Raw genomic sequence first — 20463 nt, 5'->3', positions numbered from 1 at the left:
TAGTAATTTTTAAACAATAGCTGAGTTAAATAAAACTACCCAGCAAGTTGGGCAAACATTTAACCCAACTGCTGGGTTAAAACAACCCAATCCATTTTCAACCCAACTTTGGTTGTTTTTAACCCAGCATTCTTTCCATTATTGTAACAATAATGGAAAGATAAGGCTTATCAGCATGTCACAATATAACCCCGTTTGGACTTTATTTTCTGTTTTTCTGTAGTTTTTCTGTGATTTCCTGCCAATCTGTCATTATATTTATGCATTTAAATCACTACCTTGAAATTCGATTCAATATCAGTTATTTTGGATATAGCTACATAACAAATTTGCTCAAGAAAAAAAAAAAAAAACTAATGCTGTAAATGGGAATCATGTGGTACTTCATTAATATTGAAGGTTAAAATGAAGTGATTTGTATACAAATTTAAACTACACTTGAGGAAATTTTTTGTAAAAATAAAGTAGGCCTACTAACTTTAAAATTATCCAATTCGTTTTTTGAAATATAAATGGTGGCTGTCAACTTGATGGATTTTATTCAAACATTCATTAGGCTATTGAAGAACATTAAAAATTATGATTAGGCCTAATATGTAATGTGCATATATTTAGCTGAATGCTCCTCTCTAGAGTTCACTTTTCTAGCTGACTAATGAGTTTATGGTCACTGAATATGTTTGTTCTGAGGTAAATGTGACGTTACGTGACATTGTTTACAAGCTGTTATAATGTCTTTCCGCAGTTAAAACACTGATTACGCGAATACACGAGACATGATATGGATTTAGTTAAGTTGTTCTGTATATTTTAACATAACGTTACCTTCGGAGGTTCATTCATGTTTATTTCGCGCTGTAACTGGTATTAAAGCAGAGAAGAGGATCAGTTCACGGGCGCTTCATGCTGCCGCTTCTCTTGAACTGATGAGGCGCTACAGCGGTCACGACACATTGAAGAGCGCCAAAACGGTATTTATGTTTTTTTATTTCGTAGTAAAATGGCCAGAATTTGAAATATGAGACTACGTTTCATGTCAAAAGCAACAAACCACAAATCATATTGTGATTTATTGGATGGTTACGTATCCTCGCGCTTTTTAAGTGGGTATACGGAAATCCTTGACCTTTCCTAGTGGGTATACAGCGTATACCTGCGTATCACGTAGACTACACCACTGCCCTAGGCTATGGTTATTATGCTGACTCAAATAATATAAAACTTCTTGTGTGCGAGTGCTGAATTGTAAAATGCAGAGCGCCTGCAGTTGCTCCAACTGTCCTGTAGATGTCGCGTTAACTCCTGGAAATCCCACTTCCAACCTTTTGCTTGGGAGAGACACGCCGACACCACATTCAAAATGGCCTCTATCAGCAACTGCGCTGGACGTGGATCAAAATGTGCGTAAACAGCACCCAGCCGTGGCTTTGCTCTTCATACTTAACGGTAAAGGCTTCGGAGGCGCGATGTCATGAATGTACTGGGCTGACAGAATCGGTGGGTTATATAAGATGAGAGCTAGTTTTGCAGCAAGCCCAGCCGAACCGGGGCGCCGCCGCTGCAGCAGGGCTTCATCTGCCTTTCTGAACCACCAACACCTCCAGTGAGATGGAAAGAGTGGAGGATGCTGATGAGCCGGGACTCGTACCATCCATCGATGTCAACGACAACCGGGAGGAGTACAAAGCACGGGTTTGCGTTTCAGACCCCGAGCGAGCACGGGAGGCTTGTGTTTACAGTTCGGCATACGCGAATCCGGGCAGTGCTGGACTGCCGACTATATCCTCGGTGGTGGTGGGGTGCAGGGCCGGAGTATTAAACGGGTTTCCCGAAGAGCTGGAGGTGGATATGGTGTGTCCGGATGGAGAAGGAGAGGGGGGAACCCTGTCCAGCCCGGATCGGGTTACAGGGACTTCCGAGCCCGAGTGCGTGGAAAAGCCCGACAAGGGTTATTTAAATTCCCAGCTGAGGTCTGCTGTGTCATTTATGGGTAAAAGCTCGCCGGATATGAAGACGCCTAATGGAGATGTTACCCATGAACGCATGGATCGCGATCAGACTCATTTGAAGTGTTTGGATTATACGCATGCAAAAGAATTAAACAGGAAGGTGTCTGCTTTAGACAGGGGTGTAAAAGTGGGCAATGGGGGGTTGTTGATTGTGAACAGTTATGACACCCTGTCTCAAGTCCCCTTTGGAGCCTTGGGTGGCCTTTCTGCTCCAGAAAGCCGTGTCTTTGTTCATCAAAGCGACGGTGTCCTCTCCACTGGGAGGTCATGTGAAAGGATCAGTCGAGCCAGCACTGAGAGCTCAGAAGAGGCCCGGCCCTGTGACCCGGATCCTGCGGACACCCTGTCAGAGCTCAGTGCCAAGCTGTCTTTGTCTCCCTTGGCAGAAAACACCAGTGATTACACCGAGACTGACCCGAGCCCAGAAGAGGATTTCAGTGACACAGGCCCGCCGCTCAGGCCCCAGAATCTCCGGACTAACCCCGGTCACACAGTCTCTCTCAGCTGTGATGCCACTCCTCTGAGCCCCGTGGATGATGATGGGTATTTTGGAGCAGAGGGCGGTGTGTATGAGTGTCCCAGCTCTGGCGGCCGGCGACAGAGCGCCCCAGACAGGGTGACTGCTGACCCTGATCCCTCATCTGACCAGACACTTGGCACCAAGAGACACGGCATCGCTGAGTTCCTGACCAGGTAGACGGCAGTTGTGTGTAGACCAGTCTCTTGAGTTGCAGTAAACCTCTTTTTGTCTTTTTTCTGCTACATTCAGATGATTACAAACAGTTACAACTTTCTATTTCTTTAAAGCTTTTATTACAATTTTTTGTTTTTGTTTTTTTGCTTTTATTTACAGGGCAGGATCATATCAGTTATTGGTTGATTTTAGTGTTTTTTTTTTATTTTTATTATTATTGTTGATACACACTTTTGTTCAAAAATTTGTTGTTGGTAAATTTTTTCATTTTTAAAAAGATCTCATATTTACAAAGGTTGCATTTATTTGAACAAAAATACATTAAAAACAGTAATATTATGAAATATTATCACAATTAAAAAAAAACTTTTCTATTTTAATATTTGTTTGCTAATTTATGGCAAAGCTAAACTTTTTAGCAGTCGTTACTCCTCTTCTGTGACACATAATACTTCAGAAATCATTTTGATATAAAATTGGTGCTCAAAAAACATTTATTATCATCAGTGTTGAAAATAGCTGAATAATATTTTTGTGTAAACTAAACTTATACATTTTGTTTTCAGGATCATTTGATAAATCGAAAGTTCAGAAGAACAGGATTTATTAAATAGAAATCTTTTGTAATATTATTATGTCATCACTGTCACTTTTGATCAGTTTAATTCATCCTTGATAAATAAATAAATGTTTGAACTGTAGTTTGTTAATTGTCTGATATAGGATGTTTTCAGCTATTTTTAGATTTTAAGTAACTTCATCTAGTAAAATCATCTATTGCAAATCTAGATGCAAATGTTAAGTGATAGTTCTTTAAAAGAGCTAATTTATCATTTTACTGCTAGCTATATTTCATACTCTATATTATGTTGTGATGCTCATTTAAGTATTCCAATATTGACTTTACATTGGCTGAAACTATATATTTTTTCTGCATTTTTATATATATATATATAATTTTTTTTTTTATCACTCTCAATAAAATTGTCTACTCGCTCAGCATTAATACATCTTTACAGAAATATTTTTCTATGTTTTATTTAAAGGATTAGTCCACTTTCAAATGTCCTCCAAGATGTTCATGTCTTTCTTTCGTCAGTCGAAAAGAAATTAAGGTTTTTGATGAAAACATTCCAGGATTATTCTCCTTATAGTGGACTTCAATGGCCTTAGGGAACAAACGCGGCGGCAGTTTCGTTTTTTTCCGTAAGTTGAATAGGGAAGGCATAGGACATACAGCGTAAGCTTTTTGGAGAATACGGAAAGCGGAAGCACGTGCAAGGCGATCATCTGTTTATATAAAGCATATGCAGTTATATATATATTTTTTTTTTCGAAAATGACCGATGGTTTCTCTAGATAAGACCCTTATTCCTTGTCCGGTATCGTTGAAAGCCCTATGAAGCTGCACTGAAACTGTAATTTTGACCTTCAACCGTTTGGAGGCCATTGAAGTCCACTATAAGGAGAATAATCCTGGAATGTTTTCATCAAAAACCTTCATTTCTTTTCGACTGACGAAAGAAAGACATGAACATCTTGGATGATATGGGGGTGAGTAAATTATCAGGAAAATTTTATTTGAAAGTGGACTAATCCTTTAAAGTGTTGATCTGTCTGTGAGGAAGCTCTGTATTGTTTCAGAGCAGAAGTCACGCTGTTGCACATATGATCAGGTAATGAGTGACAGGTAACGACTGGTGCTTTACTACCACTCACCGGTGGCTTCTCTCTTCAAAGACATGCTCCACAGAAGGTCTGAAGTGTGCTGTTTACTTTGAACACACTTCTTGTGTTATGTTGTGTTTAGATGTTTGTTCGAGAGAAGACGCTTTGATTTATCGAAGTCAAAAAATAACATTTTGTCATCCCGGTCTTACATGGAGTCAAAATACTGCATCAGAACCAAATCACATGGTGTTGGCCTGCATATCTGACTTGCATCTGCTCCATTTCCATTATGTTTAAGTTGAAAGTGCCTTACTGGCTCAGTAATGCAATACCCGAATTCAAAGGGAGTCCTCTTCCCGTGAGCTTTGGTCTCTACAAAGAACTTCATAGACTTTGTCTTTAGTCTGGAAAAAACACACTCACCCACATACACACACACACATGCACACTGAGGAATTTTAATGTCAGCTTTTATGAGTTGGGCTTCATGTTGTTCTGCTGCCTTGACCTTGTTTCTGCTTGCACTGTGTCTTCAGTTCCCTATTTTGCTGGAACGAACTTCTCCTTTCCCACTGCACCATACTATTTCATCCTTTGTCACACTTTCTCTTTGTCCGTCTCCCTTAGTATTGTGTCCGTCATCCTATCTGTCTCTCTCAGGAGTCCGAACCGTATTGACCTGCTTCACCGGTTTTATTATGTAATTAAGACAGCATTAGGTCGATTGTCCCATCAGAAAGCATGCTCAGAGATTTAATGAGCTCATCTCCACAGGAGGGCCTGCTCATATCTGTGTGTTTGTGTAAAGGGCACCTGTGACTCAAGGCTTTATTTGCAGGATGCTGGTGCCGCTGCATCACCATGAGCACATTGAAATCCCCTGTATTAAGCTCATTAAAACCTGAGACCTGCTCTGCTGAGCTGTGCGAGATCTTAATTCCCTATAGCCATAGTCTGAACTTAATGAGTTTGAATATGAATGGCTGTCATCTTTGGGCCTTTTTATATCACAGACTATGAAGACCTAACTATTTGGTAATCTCTGAGTTCTTATGACAAACTAATGTGGCATATGTTTTTGAATATTCACTCTTGGTCCCTCTTCCTGTCTGCCTGTCTGTTTTCAAAGGAGTTTGTTTTCCTGGAAGCCCAAGGAGTCAAGGACCGCAGCATCCCAAAGTACTCCAGGATGGAAGCTGTTTGGGAAAATTCCACTGCGGGACAACCCTACAAAAGACTCAAGAGCCATCCAGCAGGTAAGAGAGGCGGTTTAAAGGAATGTCATTCCTAAAAATGAGAATTCTGTCTTCATTTACTTCATTTACTCATCCAAATAGTTGGAAAATATTTCCAACTATTTTCTATCAAACTATCAGTTTTTCCATGCTCACTTGAGATAATATCTAAAACACTAATAATTTATTACAACTGTAAAATGCAATATCAAAATTCTAAATTAATATAATTTTCATTATAATGAACATTATAATGTTATGATGCCTAAATTCACTTTTAGAATTTCAAGTGAGAAATTAGATTTTATTTGATCAAAATGCAGAAACAGCAATATTGTGAAATATTATTACAAATTAAAATAATGGTTTCCTATTTTAAAATGTTTTTAAATTTTAAAATGAATTCATTTATTCCTGTAATGGCAAAACTGCATTTTCAGCAGCCATTACTCAGTTTTAAAGGAATAGTTCACTCAAAAATGAAAATTCTGTCATCATTTACTCACCCTTAAGTTGTTCCAAACCTGTATAAATTTCCTCCTCCTGCTGAACACAAAAGAATATGTTATGAAGAAAGAAGAATGTCGGTAACTGGACAGTTTATGGGCCCCATTGACTTCCATAATATTTTTCTTTCTTTCCATCTATGGAAGTCATTGGGGCCCATCAACTGTTTGGTTACCCATATTCTTCAAAATATCTTCTTTTGTGTTCAGCAGAAGAAAGAAATTCACTCAGGTTTGGATCAACTAAAGGGCAAGTAGGTTCATTTTGGGTGAACTAAGTGTCACATCTTTCAGAAATCATTATAATATGCTGATTTGAAAAGCATATGTATATTTGAAATAGAAAGTTTAAAAAAAAGTGTAAATTTTAAATTTTTCTAACATCTTTACTGTCACTTTACTTTATTGATAATTTTATTACATCCTTGCTGAGTAAAAGTATTATTTTCCTTCAGAATAAATCTTACTGACCCCATTATATATTATATATATATAATGACATATTTCATTTTGGGTGGACTATTCCTTGAAGAGTGTATAACCCAAGAAACAGTGACTCGAAACGCAGTTAATAATCTTATTTGTGCAGAGAAAAGGTAGCAAGGGACAGTGATATTAGCAGATGAGAGAGCGGGAGAGAGAGAAGGCAAAAGCAATAGAGAGAGAAACCTAGAAAGACAGAATCTGTGAAATAAAGGATTGAAAATGCTGCTGGAAATTGTGCGTCATCTTGTGGGTCAGCCAGGAGAGACAAGTGTGTGTGGGGTAGGCTTGGGCTTTATGTGTGAGTGTGTGTGTGTGCGCGAATGCATGGGCGTGTGTGTGTGTGTGTGTGTTTGCGTGTGCGTATGCAGCTGTCTTTACTCTTCCCCTTCAGTAAATGATGACTGAGCCTGTGTTCTCAACTCTGGATCTGTGCTCAGTTCACCCACCGCACTCTGCAGGTGTCTCTCTGTATTCCAGTGAGAGGGAGACATCCAATTAAACTCACACACTGAGGCTTGTGTCTTACAAATCTTAAAAATCCTATCTTTTGTTTCAGATCCTTCTCTTCTTACAGGAATGTTGGTACTTAATTGTTTTAAAAGTACATATAAGAGCTAAACATTTTATGTTAACAGAATTACGTAATGTACTGACCTTGTCTGTGTTGATGTAGTTTTTAACTTTTTAAAATCTTGGCCATGTAATGTCTTCCAACATCATGGCCACATAAAGCTGTTAATCTTTTGCATAAAATGTGGATGCCTTTTTTTATTTATTTATTTTATTTTTTGCAAAGTCTGACTAACAGACTGAGACAATGTGTATTTAATACTTATGTGTTGTGTCATGTATACTTGGACAGTAGCTTGACCATGGCAAAACCTACTGTAACTAGATTATAACTGTGCATAAATGTGTTAGTTCTCTGGTTGACCTTGTATTGGAGTCATGTTGGTCAGCTGTTGCCTATTTATGTTTGAGGCAGAAAATGTCACACGTCACTGATTCATAAATGCCCGTTTCAGTTATAATATGGGTTTAACATTAAGGCCATTGCTTTTGGGTCTTTTACTCATAGCATGTGGGAATCTCATGACAGAATTCTTCCTCCCTTCCCTTCACGTCTCCTCCGGATACATGTGGCGGCTGAGAAATTGTAGACACAGATCTACTGTAATCTGATAATGACTGCTCTTCTTTCCTTTTTTTTTTTTTTTTTTTTTTTTAAAGGAGTATGAGTCCAGGGCGGGTCCCGCCACAGGACCACCCCCTTACCCTCAGCCAATGAGACGCAAGAATCTAGAGTTTGAGCCTTTATCCACTACCGCTCTCATTTTGGAAGACAGACCTGCGTAAGTGTGAAACGAGAACTACAGCTCCCATAATGCACTGCTTCAAGCTTCCATTTAAACAAATATTTACCCAAATTCCCTGGCCACTGCTGGTGAAACACAAGCCGTCACAACAAATGTGTGCATATAAGCCTGAAGAGCAGGGTTTTTCTTTATTACAAAATTCTTACAGTATGTGCTCTGTGTACTTGTTAATAATTATTTAAAAATTGACTTTATATATATATATATAATGTGAGACTCAAGGAGAGGAAATAATTCTCTGAACCAAAGATGTCACCACATATTCAGGATTGAGAGTAACTGAATGTAAGAATTGAACAATTGAAAAGGCACTCGCCACTATTCTGAATATTGAGCAATTGTGTCCCTCTCAATGTGCAAGGCACTGCCCAAAGAACTTCCTCCATAAAGTGAAGTCAGTCCTCTGAGTGACCATACTCTTTCCCCATAAACCATGTTTTGCTCTTTAAATCATTCCATTGACTTGTGGATTTGGCCTAAATTTAAAACCCCAAAACAACTGACATACTGGAGTTGTACCAGTGAAAACATGGACAAATCCTTTCTGAAATCTTGAAAGTGTTGCAGAAAGTTTTAACTATTTAGAACAGATGGGCAGTTTTTATGTGTAAAGCAGAGATTGTGCCTTTTAGCTTCATGTAGCAGATTTGGTTTTGTGATTATGTTGGAGCTGAAGTATGTGATTTTTGTATTTTGTTAAAAATAAAAATACTAATATATATATATATATATATATATATATATATATATATATATATATATATATATATATATATATATATATATAAAAGCAACATTGGCTCAGCTAATGGAGTGAACTTAGGAATGGGCGATCAATTTGCCCTACCACTGGCAGACAGGAAGTGTTCGAACCTCATTATTACGAATCATTATTTTTTAATTCCACTTGGTGATGGTAGTGGCACAGAAATTGCAGTTTGTGCAGCTTTAACAACAGGAAGCAATTAACCCTTTAAAATTACTAAGGAACCACTGAATGAAATGACACAAAATTGGTTTTATTTTGAAGCTTAGAAACTTAGATTTTTAATGCATGTAACCATTTTAATCAACTCTTAAGAGTCCTGAGTCGTCCCTCTAAACCGGAGTGTACCGCCGGCGGGCTCCACCTAGCAATGAAAAAATTAATAATCATGTTTTTCAAAACTACTGCCTTGATTAACAGAAAAAGAAAAATGGCACAGCATTATTTACAGCAGATTCAATTAATCAATTGATCTTCCAATTAAAAAGAGCCTAAACTTAACATAATTTGTCACTTACATCTAAAGATATTCCTCTTGGAGTTGTAACACACATAAAACCCTACAGACGCACATGTAGCGAAGTAAAAAACAAAGGTAGCTCTCACGTTGCGTTTTCGCTTGTAACTTTATGAAACATACATGAATTGTGGTACCTGGCAGCATGGTATCATTTTCAGCAGATTCTCATGATAAAAAAGACCCCAAACTCAACATAATCCATCACTCAGATCCAGTTATATTCCTCATGGAGTCATAATAAACTTGAGAAGTATATACAAATGTAGCATTTATGTAGTGTTTTTGCTTGTAAATTCAAGAAACATGCACAGATTGTGGAAAACGGCCCATCATTATTTATAGCTGATTCTCACAATTAAAACGAGTAGGGGAACAAAAAAGTATTTTCCTCCTACCTTATTTCCTTCTAGTGATATTGCATGTCAAATAAGAAAGATATGTGAAATTTCCCTTGAGCACATTTTTTCCTTTCTTTTCTCAGCAGTTTCTCAGCATGAGAATGTCCAAATGTAATGCAAATCTATTTTCTAAAAATGTAAAAGGCTTTTCATCAAATCATACCTACCATTTGTCTTTCCTTGCTATAGTTTTGGAGTTATGAGTCTTTACTTTTGTGTATGTCACTCAGGAAAAAAAAGGCCTTCAGGGCTTAAATGAACAGTTTGTGGTCAGTAAGGATGCATTAAATTGATCAAAAGACTTTTACGTTGTTACATAAATGTCTATTGCATATAAATGCTGTTCTTTTGAACTTTGTTCATCAAAGAATCTTGACATGTTTTATCTTCTTTCCACACAAGTATTAAGCAGCACAACTGTTTTTAACATTAATAATAAGAAATGTTTCTTGATCACCAAATAAACATATTAGAATGATTTCTGAAGGACCATGTGACACTGAAGAGTAAAATAATGGCTGCTGAAAATTAACATATATTCAAATAGAAAACAAGTAATTTAATGTTTTTACTGTATTTTTGAGCACATAAGTGGAGGCTTGGTGAGCATAAGAGACCTTTTTCAAAAACATCAAAATTGTTTGAATGGTCATGAATTTTTGGGTAGAGGATTTATATGTTTATGCAGTTTCTTGTATTTTTAGAAATCTGCCAGCTAAATCAGAAGAGGAGTCTCAGAGACACCGACAGGAATACAGTGAGATGGTTGCAGGGGCCAAGAGAAGGGGTGAGTAATGTGCAGTGTTGGTCACGTTGCTTTAAAAAAGTAATTAGTTATAGTTACTAGTTACTTCTCACAAATAGTAACGGAGTTAGTAACTGAGTTACATCATTATGAAAGTAACTAATTACCAGGGAAAGTAACTATTGCATTACTTTAAAAAAATAAAATAAAAATAAAAATATGCCAAATAAATTGAATGCCCCCAATATTACATGTAAGTCTAAGAATAAATTATTCTTGATGCGACTCCTGACTTATGATCCGCACTTGCTCACGACATGAAATTTCTCTGTACTGTGTTGGTAGCCATTAAAGAAAACGTAGTTTCGTGTTTATGTTTAAATAGTCCTATGTTATGTTTTAAATTCATTTATTCGATTATGAAAAGTTAGTGAACAGCATGAGTAAGATGCATCATAAGATGCGCACATATATCGGGAGACATGGAGTGGGTCAGATAAGATTTTGACCACATCATTAAGCTTTGCTTTGTATAGCCTTTCTTTAAAGTGAATTTCGTTTTGTAAAAATTGTATCTTAATTTTAATCAATGTTTCATCTACCAATTGCTTTGATTTAATATATAACAAGCAAATATAGCAGACAATAAAATCATGACATGGAGGCGCGGGCGCGATCACTGGCGTGTGAACTGGAGCGCGTCTCATAGGCTAAATGAACCGAAACTCAGAGGCTGCTTGCCTCGCAGACATGAGAAATATATCTATAGAATGCTTGAAATATCTACTTTAACGAAAATGAAGTTATTAAAAACGAAAAGAAAGAGGCTACTCTGATTATGTAGCCTAATCCGAATGAAATGTGCATTATCTCTCTAGGCGCGTCCATATGAGCAGATGATCAGCAATGAGAATCAGCAATGTCAACTTCATCTTTGCAGCCGACACTGATTCAGAAAACATTACTTTATTAATAAACAATTAAAATGTCTCCTTACTGTTTTTGTCACACTCATAATTATTACTTTTGCCGGTTCTTTATGGCAATTATGCGTGCCATTGAGTGCTATATAGCCTTTATTATATAAACGCTCCTTATTATGGTTTATTCTCTCCAGTATTTAAGAAATTAAATTAATATAAATGTGATTAGTCAACTAATAGCTTAAATGAACAACTACTAGTCGACTAGAAAAAAACTAATTTCACATATTTTCGATCAAGCATCAAAAAGGGTATTCTGGTTTGAGCTCGTGCTTCGCGCACATGCTCTGACAGACACACACACAGCGCATCATACATTATTATCAGTTTAAAATTATATTTGTGTATGACTAACCGCAGCACACACCAGAGAAAAAAACTTTGCAGGTCCTATGGCTGAGAGAGAGCTTACTCGGATGAAAACCGCTTCAGTGAGCTCAATTATAGTAACGCGGCATTTTTTTTGTCAGTAACGGTAACGGCATTGTAACTGGAGAAAAAGTAATTCGTTTGATTACTCGTTACTGAAAAAAGTAACTGCGTTAGTAACGCCGTTTATTTATAACGCCGTTATTCCCATCACTGGTAATGTGTGTGTCTTTGTGCAAGATGCTCATTAGATTGTGTTTGCAATAGTCATGTGCCCCTGTATTTTAGCACTTCACACACTCACACCGCTGCCCTACACGACTGCTACTTACACAAACACAAATTGTTGTTGCATTGCTACCTGTTCAACTATAGCAAACACTTTCTCTTCATTTAGAGATGAAAGAGGCACAGAAGAAAAAACGACAAATGAAGGAGCGATACCGACAGGAGGAGAACATTGCCAATGCCATGGTGATCTGGAACACAGAAGTCCTGCCTAATTGGGAAAGCATGTAAGTGTCTTATCCATACATCTGTCCAGCAAGTGAATTTATTTATATGTCTTTTAATGTCTTGTAATGATGTGCTCTTTTGCCACGATGAAGGCGTAACACACGGCGTGTACGTGACCTCTGGTGGCAGGGCGTCCCGCCTAGTGTGCGTGGGAAAGTCTGGAGCCTCGCCATCGGGAATGAGCTTAACATCACCCCAGGTAAATATAGAAAAACTGCTGCACTCCTCACATTTGGATAGTCTTGCTCATCTTTGGCCCTCTGGCTTTGTGTAACATCAATCTGACACAAAAAAAAAACCAGATTGTGTCCAGATGATCTGTGTTTACAAGGAAGCAGCTGTTGCTTTTGTCACAGCGATTGTGCTTGTGTGTGTGTTTTAGAACTCTATGAGATCTTCCTGTCCAGAGCCAAAGAGAAGTGGCGGAGCTTCAGTGAGACGAGTTCAGTTAATGAAAACGAAGGTCTGTGTTTGTTGACACTATCATGTCAAGTCTCTTTTATTTATATAGCGCTTTATACAATACAGATTTTTTTCAAAGCAGCTTTACAGTGATAAACAGGAAAAGAATGATTCAATGATGCGAACAGAATTAAAAGCAGCTCTAAAAAGATATTAAACGGTCATCATTCAGTTGAAATCAGTTCAGTGTTGATTCAGTTTATGGAATGAGTGCAAGTTCATCTATAAATCAGCTCTGGAGAAAGTGATGTCATCATCCACCTCAGTTCAGTTCTCATGTCAATGCATTCATGTCAATAATATTGCTGAATAGTTAACCCCAAAATAAAAATGATCCCATGATTGACTCACACTCAAGCCATCCTAGGTGTAAATGACTTTCTTCTTTCAGCTGAACACAGTCAGAGTTATACTGAATAATTTCCTGGCTCTTTTCAGCTTTGTAATGGCATTGATTACTGTGAGTTTTTGGAGCTTCAAAAAGTGCATCATCATCCATCATAAAAGTAATCCATAAGACTCTAGTGAGTAAATAAAAGCAATGGGATTTGTAAGAAGAAAAATATGCATATTTAAAACTTTATAAACTATAATCACTCTCTTTCAGCAGTGGCCGTATGCACGATCACACAATAATGAAATTTATGTCATTAATGACTCACCCTCATGTCGTTCCAAACTCGTAAGACCTTCGTTCATCTTCAGAACACAAATTAAGATATTTTTGATGAAATCCAAGGTTTTTTTATCCCCCAAAGAAAGCAATGTAATTACCATCATTCAAGGTCCAGAAAAGTAGTAAAAACATTGTTAAAATAGTCAACGTGACTACAGTGGTTCAACCTTAATATTATGAAGCGACGAAAATACTGCAAAAACAAAACAAAAATAACGACTTTATTCAACAATTTCTTCTCTGTAGTCACAGTGACTAGTTTAACGCTGTCTTTAAAGGGATAGTTCACCCAAAAATGAAAATTTGATGTTTATCTGCTTACCCCCAGAGCATCCAAGATGTAGGTGTCTTTGTTTCTTCAGAAGAACACAAATTATGATTTTTAACTCCCAACCGCTGCCGTCTGTCAGTCAAATAATGCTAGTGGATGGGAACTTCTACAATAACAGTAAATAAAACTTGCCTAGACAAGTCCAAATTAAACCCTGCGGCTCGTGACGACACATTGATATCCTAAGACAAGAAACGATCGATTTGTGCGAGAAACCGAACAGTATTTATATAATTTTTTACCTCTAATACACCACTATGTCCAACTGCATTCATCACTCGATTCATTTGGTCTGATCGCGCTCTGACAGCAGCAGTGATGTCTCGCTCTCATTGAAGTATATGCGCGAGACATCACTGCCGCTGTCAGAGCGCGATCAGACCAAACGAATCGAGTGATGAATGCCGTTGGACATAGTGGTGTATTAGAGGTAAAAAATGATATAAATACTGTTTGGTTTCTCGCACAAACCGATCGTTTCGTGTCTTAGGACATCAATGTGTCGTCACGAGCCGCAGGGTTTAATTTGGATTTGTCTGTCGTGTTTTATTTACTCTTATAGTCCAAGTTCCCGCTGACTTGCATTATACCACTGACAGACGGCAGCGGTTGCAGTTAAAAATCATCATTTGTGTTCTACTGAAGAAACAAAGACACCTACATCTTGGATGTGCTGGGGGTAAGCAGATAAACATCAAATTTTCATTTTTGGGTGAACTATCCCTTTAATACCTTTCTGGACCTTGAATGACGGAAATTAAGTTGCTTTCTATGGGATAAAAAAAACCTCGGATTTCATCAAAAACATCTTAATTTGTGTTCCGAAGATGAACGAAGGTCTTACGGCTGTAGAACGACATGAGGGTGAGTAATTAATGACATAATTTTCATTTTTGGGTAAACTAACTCTTAAAGCACCACAACGTTTTTCAACATTGATAATAATAAGAAATGATTCTTGAGGAACAAATAAACATATTAGAATCATTTTTTCTTCAAGGATAGTGTCATTGAAGACCCTCACGGGAATACGTTACATTTTAAAATATAGTAAAATTTAAAATTGTTGTTTTAAATCGTATTTCATATTATTATTATTATTATTATTATTTTTTTTTTATTATTATTTATTTATTTATTTATTTTTTTAAAGATCAAATACTATAAATGCAGGCTTGGTGAGCATAGAAGACTTTGAAAAACATTTTTAAAAAATCTTACCGACTCCATGCGGTAGTGTATGTAGCTAAATATTGCTGTTTTGCTGTAGTTAATCCTTTATTACAATCCACAGTGGCTATTTAGTTTGTCTGATTGGGGAAAAACATTTATTCATTACTTTTTGAATTTTTTCTTTTAGCAGGTGCTCCTGTCTAAAGCAATAAAAAACATCCTTTAAGCCATTTCAGAGCAAATCCATAAAGATTAATTTTGTTCAAAGGCTGAAAAATATTGATGTTTTGAATGGATTGAATATTTTGTTTAAGCTCTGTCAACCAGCCCTAGTCTGACTAATGACTTCATCTGGTTTTAATTGATTAGATTGTGGCGTGTCGCTGGCAGACAGAGAGTCTAGTCTGGATTTAATCAAGCTGGATATTTCCAGAACTTTTCCCTCTCTCTACATTTTCCAGAAGGTAAGAACAGGTGTCTAGGCTCTGCATTCTTTTTTTGGGGTTGTCTAATTTTATTTCCATTATGACTTATTTGTGCCTCTCTCTTCATCAAGGGTGGACCATATCATGATATATTGCACAGTGTGTTGGGGGCGTACACCTGTTATAGACCTGATGTAGGCTATGTAAGTATCTTAACTTGACATGGACTAACCATCCTAGTCCAGGGATGTCCTTCATTGGGAGTTTGATGTGTATGTGGCATGTTTTAGGTTCAGGGGATGTCCTTCATTGCTGCTGTTCTCATTCTGAATTTGGAGGAAGCTGATGCCTTCATTGCCTTTGCCAACCTCCTTAACAAACCATGCCAGATGGCCTTCTTCAGAGTGGACCATGACCTGGTACACACATGCACTCTCTCTTCATTCAAATTATTTGTGGTAGACCTGCTACAGCCCCTAAATTTGCTCTTAAAATAGAGCGAGCTTTGTGTCTGTGTTTGCAGTCAGCATTTATTCCGACCATCTGTTGACCCATTTATAGAGATTTCATTTGCCAGACAAACTCTTGAGTAGAAACTCTGAGCCAAGAACTCCCAAAAGTCGTAATCTGCTGACGAACATTCCTTTTATCTTACACACTTAATGTTGTGCTTTTAGTCATGCCTATGTTTAAGTTGGAGTAGTGCTTTGTACTGAATTGATACTTTGTTTTCTTCCCAAGATGCTGAAGTATTTTGCAGCGTTTGAGGTGTTTTTTGAGGAGAACCTTCCCAAACTCTTTCAGCACTTTCAGAACAACAGCTTGACGCCTGACTTTTACCTCATAGACTGGTAAATCTGCTCTTAAAATCTCTCTTCCTGCTGTTCTTGTTCACTTGTCTCTGTGTTTCTTTTCCTTGTTTTGAAATCAGAGTGGAGAAAGAGATTCATGAGTAATGTTTTCCTGCAGTAACTCTTTATCGCCCCCTTTAGGGCTGCTTTAATGTTCTCTTATATGAGGGGAAATTCATTCATATTCCCTCATGCAAAGAAAGCCTTAGGCAAGTCTATTTAATAGGGTTGGGAACTAAGAACCAGAAACATAACGCAACCAGTGCAGTCTCATTCCTAAATGATTGACTCTTATTCCTAAGTGAATTGTTCTTTTTAGCACACCTTACAAATGTTGTACTTACAGTGAGATTTGTCTGTTGTATTTAATTTAAAAAATGAATGATTGAAATGTTACCACATTTTTTTGTTTGCTTAATATTGTTGTTTAATACACTACCGTTAGAATTTTTAAAAAAAGAAATTAATACTTTTATTCATCAAAGATGCATTAAATTGATTACAAGTGAGAGTAAATACATTTCTAATGTCTGAAATACTGCTGCTTTGCCAACACAGGAATATATATATATATATATATATATATATATATATATATATATATATATATATAAAATATAAATTCAAATAGAAAAGAAAAGAATTTTTAAATTGTAATAATAATTCATTGTAATAAATTATTGTATTTGCTGGTTTTTTTTTGTTTTGTTTTTTGTAAATTCCTATCCCAAATTTTTGAACCTAAGAGTAGTTAAGGCCAGTTATTTCATTACATTTATGGTTCCTCAAAGAAGTCTGTAAAACATAAATCTAAAGGTCTGAATTGCTTTCCAAATATTTTTTCCTCAAAACTGCTGAAAGAATTGTTAATGGAACCTTTTAGGAAATTGTTAAATTCCTTACCATTCCCATCTGAACTAATCTGAGATGGGTTTGCACCATTTCTGCAAGTAGAATTCTCTCTTACCATTTTTATCTCCGTCATGCTTTCAGGATCTTCACTCTGTACAGCAAGTCATTACCGCTGGACGTGGCATGTCGTGTTTGGGATGTGTTTTGCCGAGATGGTGAGGAGGCGTTATTCCGGACAGGTCTGGGAATTCTGAGGCTGTACCAGGAAGTTCTACTGCAGATGGATTTCATCCATAGTGCACAGTTCCTTTCCCGGCTGCCTGAAAACACTCCTGCACACACACTTTTCTCCTGCATTGCAAACACACAGATGATCAGTAACAACCGCAGGTGGAGCCAGGTGAGAAATACACGCAATGGTGGAAGTGGCATTTTGAACATTTTTGGAATAAAATGGCCAACTGTTTTGTCTAGATAAATCTAATTTCACAGCTAGCATTTTATGTATCCTAAATACGCACAATTAAATAATATTTCTGCACTTTTTGGATAATTTGAAAAGTAAAAAGTGATATTTACTTAGATTTTCCTCATATATCGTGTGCAATTTGTTTACATTGTAGTCTACTTTAAAACTTTATTTAACTTTTAAAATTAAATTAAAGTGCCCCATTATGCTTTTTCAGATGTTTTTTCATGTAGTGTGTAATATTGTTGTTTGTGAATGTAAAAGGTCTGCAAAGTTTCAAAGATCAAAGTGCATGACAAATAAAGTTGTCTTCAAAAAGAAAGAATCGATTTTGAACTGCTGAAACGAGTCATCAGTAATTCCAGCCTTAAATCCTGCATGAACCTACGAACAAATCTGCATAATACCAACCTATGGTCCTAGGGGCTGCCCGCAAACAACGTCGTCTTTGACCCGCCCTCAAACACTGTAGTTTTAGCGGAGCAAAACTAGCAAAACTGTAAGAGCAAATCCACTTAGCTTGGACTTCCAAAGGATGAGGCTTGAATTGATATGTTAAAACTGATGCCATCACTGTGTATCAAGTACTGAAGAAGCCTCTAGAGCTAAAATTCAGATATGGTATTAGGTGTTTTGTTTTCAACACACGCTGCAAGCGGTAGACCAATCACAACAGACTGGGCAATCTGACCAATCAGAGCAGGGTAGGCTCTTGGAAAGGAGGATGGAAGAAAAGAGGTGATCCTGCAAATGTATATTATGAGAAAATCCTTGGATGGATGTAAACCAATTGTAGGAGGCCTCCAAAACAAAATCAGCAACCTTTAAAATGGCATAAGAGGGGCACTTTAACTAAAACTATATGAGGGGAAATGACGCCACAACCGTGAGACAATTTTTCAATACTGCTCATATATTTTATATAAATATTAAGATATATTTTTTTAATCTTTTGTTTTTATTATCATAGTTTTAATCACCATCATTCATATTTTTTTTTTTATAAATGACCAGTAAAATCATGGCCATATTAAAACGTATCCAAGTCATTTGTAATGTGATTTTCATACAACAAAAAGAAATAAAAATGAATGACAGAAAAGTTAAATGTTGAAGAAACTTCAGCAGGCTTCCTCACTTTCTTCCTCCTGCAGGTCTTCTCCGCTCTGATGAAAGATGGACTCAAAGAAACTGACAAAAGTAGCAGCAGCAACAACAGTCCTGCCTTAAGAAGCTAACAGCTGACTCTCTCCCAGAGGAAGTGATGATGTTTCTGAGACTCGTCAGAGATGGCGGTCATCACTCTGCACTTTGACCTCTGCAGTGTGCCTGAGGAGGACCCGAACGTCTGAGGGACAGCTCAGGCTCAGCTCCGGTGTGCTGACTGTCCTGTTTGAAGAATCTCATAATGGAACCCGTGTCCTGTGGAAGGGAACATTTCTTAACTTGCGCTCGTGAGCGCGTTTGTGCATATATGTTTGTGTAAGAATGAGCCTGAGAAATGTGAGTCAGGTGACCATATAATGTGCCAACTTTGTCAATGTTACTTTTGTAATGTTTTGACTATAAACAAACTAATCAGAAGCATTAACACAGACACACACACACAGACACACAGACAGGTCAGCGCCATATGATTTGAACACTCCCTTTCCAGTAGAAGTGAACCAGCGGTAGGCCCTCTGTCTCACAAACACACACACACACACAAAAACCTGCAGTAGCCTTTCATTAGCACATGCCAAATCTGTCATTAATGTGTTTGTTGGGCTGTTTCTCTCTGTTTATCTGAATTCAGCCTGTTTGTTAACATATTTGCCTGTGACAGCAGGCATAGAGCCTTTGAACTTTTTGAGCATCCTCAGTATTTCCCAAAAACACAGACCTGGAGACCAAAATTGATAGTTCATGTAACAGTATCTACAGGTGCTGTCATATATTAGCACTCCAGATTTTATGCTTTACATATAAAAACATTCAGCTATATTAATTTAAATAAAAGCACACTTATATAACATGTACACACACTAACCAACCAGCAGCAAACAAGATCAGCTTTCAACTTCTGCACCTTCAACTACACTCCAAATTAATGAACCTTGACATTTCCAGATTTTCAGTTATTTAATGTCTTTTTTTTTTTTTTTAATTTAAGAATCATTTCTTGTGCTTTTTTTCCTCTCGTTTTTAAATCTTCCTCGTTGTACAGTTTTCTTATGTAACAGTTGCTAATGTACATTTCTGGTGTGAGGGCTCTAGTGTAGATGTGGAAAAATCTCAGTATTGAAGACCTGCTGTCTTCCTGTCTTTTTTTTTTTTTTTTTTTTAACATTTACAGCATCTAAAAAATGTAGTTACATAGAAGTTAACTAGAAGGTACAAACCAAAACATGGGGTCAGAATGTCTTTGAAGAGTGCCATTTGCAAATCATTGAAAAATGTATTTTAAAATTTGCTACTTGAGAAGTTTATGGTTCATTATCCTCAAAATCCTTGTTTTTAAACATTAAATTTAATGAAATACCTGCTAAATAAAGGTGAAATCTCCTGTTAGATTTGTACAGAATAAGTGGGCTGTTCACGCAGAACGCAGTGGATTCCACTGTGCGTAACGTTTTGTGTAAATGTGCTAAACGGAGATCTTTTCACATCTTGCTTCTTTTGCAGTTTCAAAAGTGGTGCTCAAGCTAAGACTTTCAGCTTGAAAAACAAGACCTTGAAACCTTTTTTCCCTAAACACAATCATGTTCTGTGTGAATGGCCTATTAAAGAGGATTAAACAGGTCATCTTTCTTTTTAAACAGCAACCATACTTTGATAAATGCATACCAATGACCTAAACTATATTTAAAATTATAAATGCACATAATGACCAAAAGAAAGTGAAAAAAAAAACTGTTCATTGAGTGAATTAAAGGCGCTCTAAGCGATTTGACGCGTTTTTAGGCCC

General features: G+C 37.0%; 1 protein-coding gene across 1 annotated transcript; it reads left to right on the top strand.

The window, feature by feature from the left end:
* Positions 1-1317: 1317 nt before the first annotated feature.
* On the top strand, positions 1318-19803 carry tbc1d12a (TBC1 domain family, member 12a). Its single transcript, XM_048191170.1, has 13 exons — positions 1318-2702; positions 5504-5630; positions 7832-7953; positions 10366-10448; positions 12156-12273; positions 12367-12473; positions 12657-12737; positions 15286-15380; positions 15473-15544; positions 15632-15760; positions 16083-16192; positions 17186-17444; positions 18668-19803. The coding sequence occupies exons 1-13, from the start codon at positions 1609-1611 to the stop codon at positions 18749-18751; spliced, it is 2481 nt and encodes an 826-aa protein (XP_048047127.1). The 5' UTR covers positions 1318-1608; the 3' UTR covers positions 18752-19803.
* Positions 19804-20463: the final 660 nt, after the last annotated feature.

The sequence above is a fragment of the Megalobrama amblycephala genome, linkage group LG5 (assembly GCF_018812025.1).
Source record: "Megalobrama amblycephala isolate DHTTF-2021 linkage group LG5, ASM1881202v1, whole genome shotgun sequence".
In the NCBI taxonomy this organism is placed as follows: domain Eukaryota; kingdom Metazoa; phylum Chordata; class Actinopteri; order Cypriniformes; family Xenocyprididae; genus Megalobrama; species Megalobrama amblycephala.
The sequence above is the reverse complement of the archived record's forward strand: the minus strand, read 5'-3'. Positions and strand labels throughout refer to the sequence as shown.

What these genes read in the sequence shown, in the direction of transcription:
- tbc1d12a (XM_048191170.1), top strand. Translation starts at nt 1,609, where the DNA reads ATGGAAAGAGTGGAGGATGCTGATGAGCCGGGACTCGTACCATCCATC. An exon ending in ATTTTGGAAGACAGACCTGC is followed by an intron (nt 7,954 to 10,365) that starts GTAAGTGTGAAA and finishes TTGTATTTTTAG; the next exon opens with AAATCTGCCAGCTAAATCAG. An exon ending in CTCTCTACATTTTCCAGAAG is followed by an intron (nt 15,381 to 15,472) that starts GTAAGAACAGGT and finishes CTCTTCATCAAG; the next exon opens with GGTGGACCATATCATGATAT.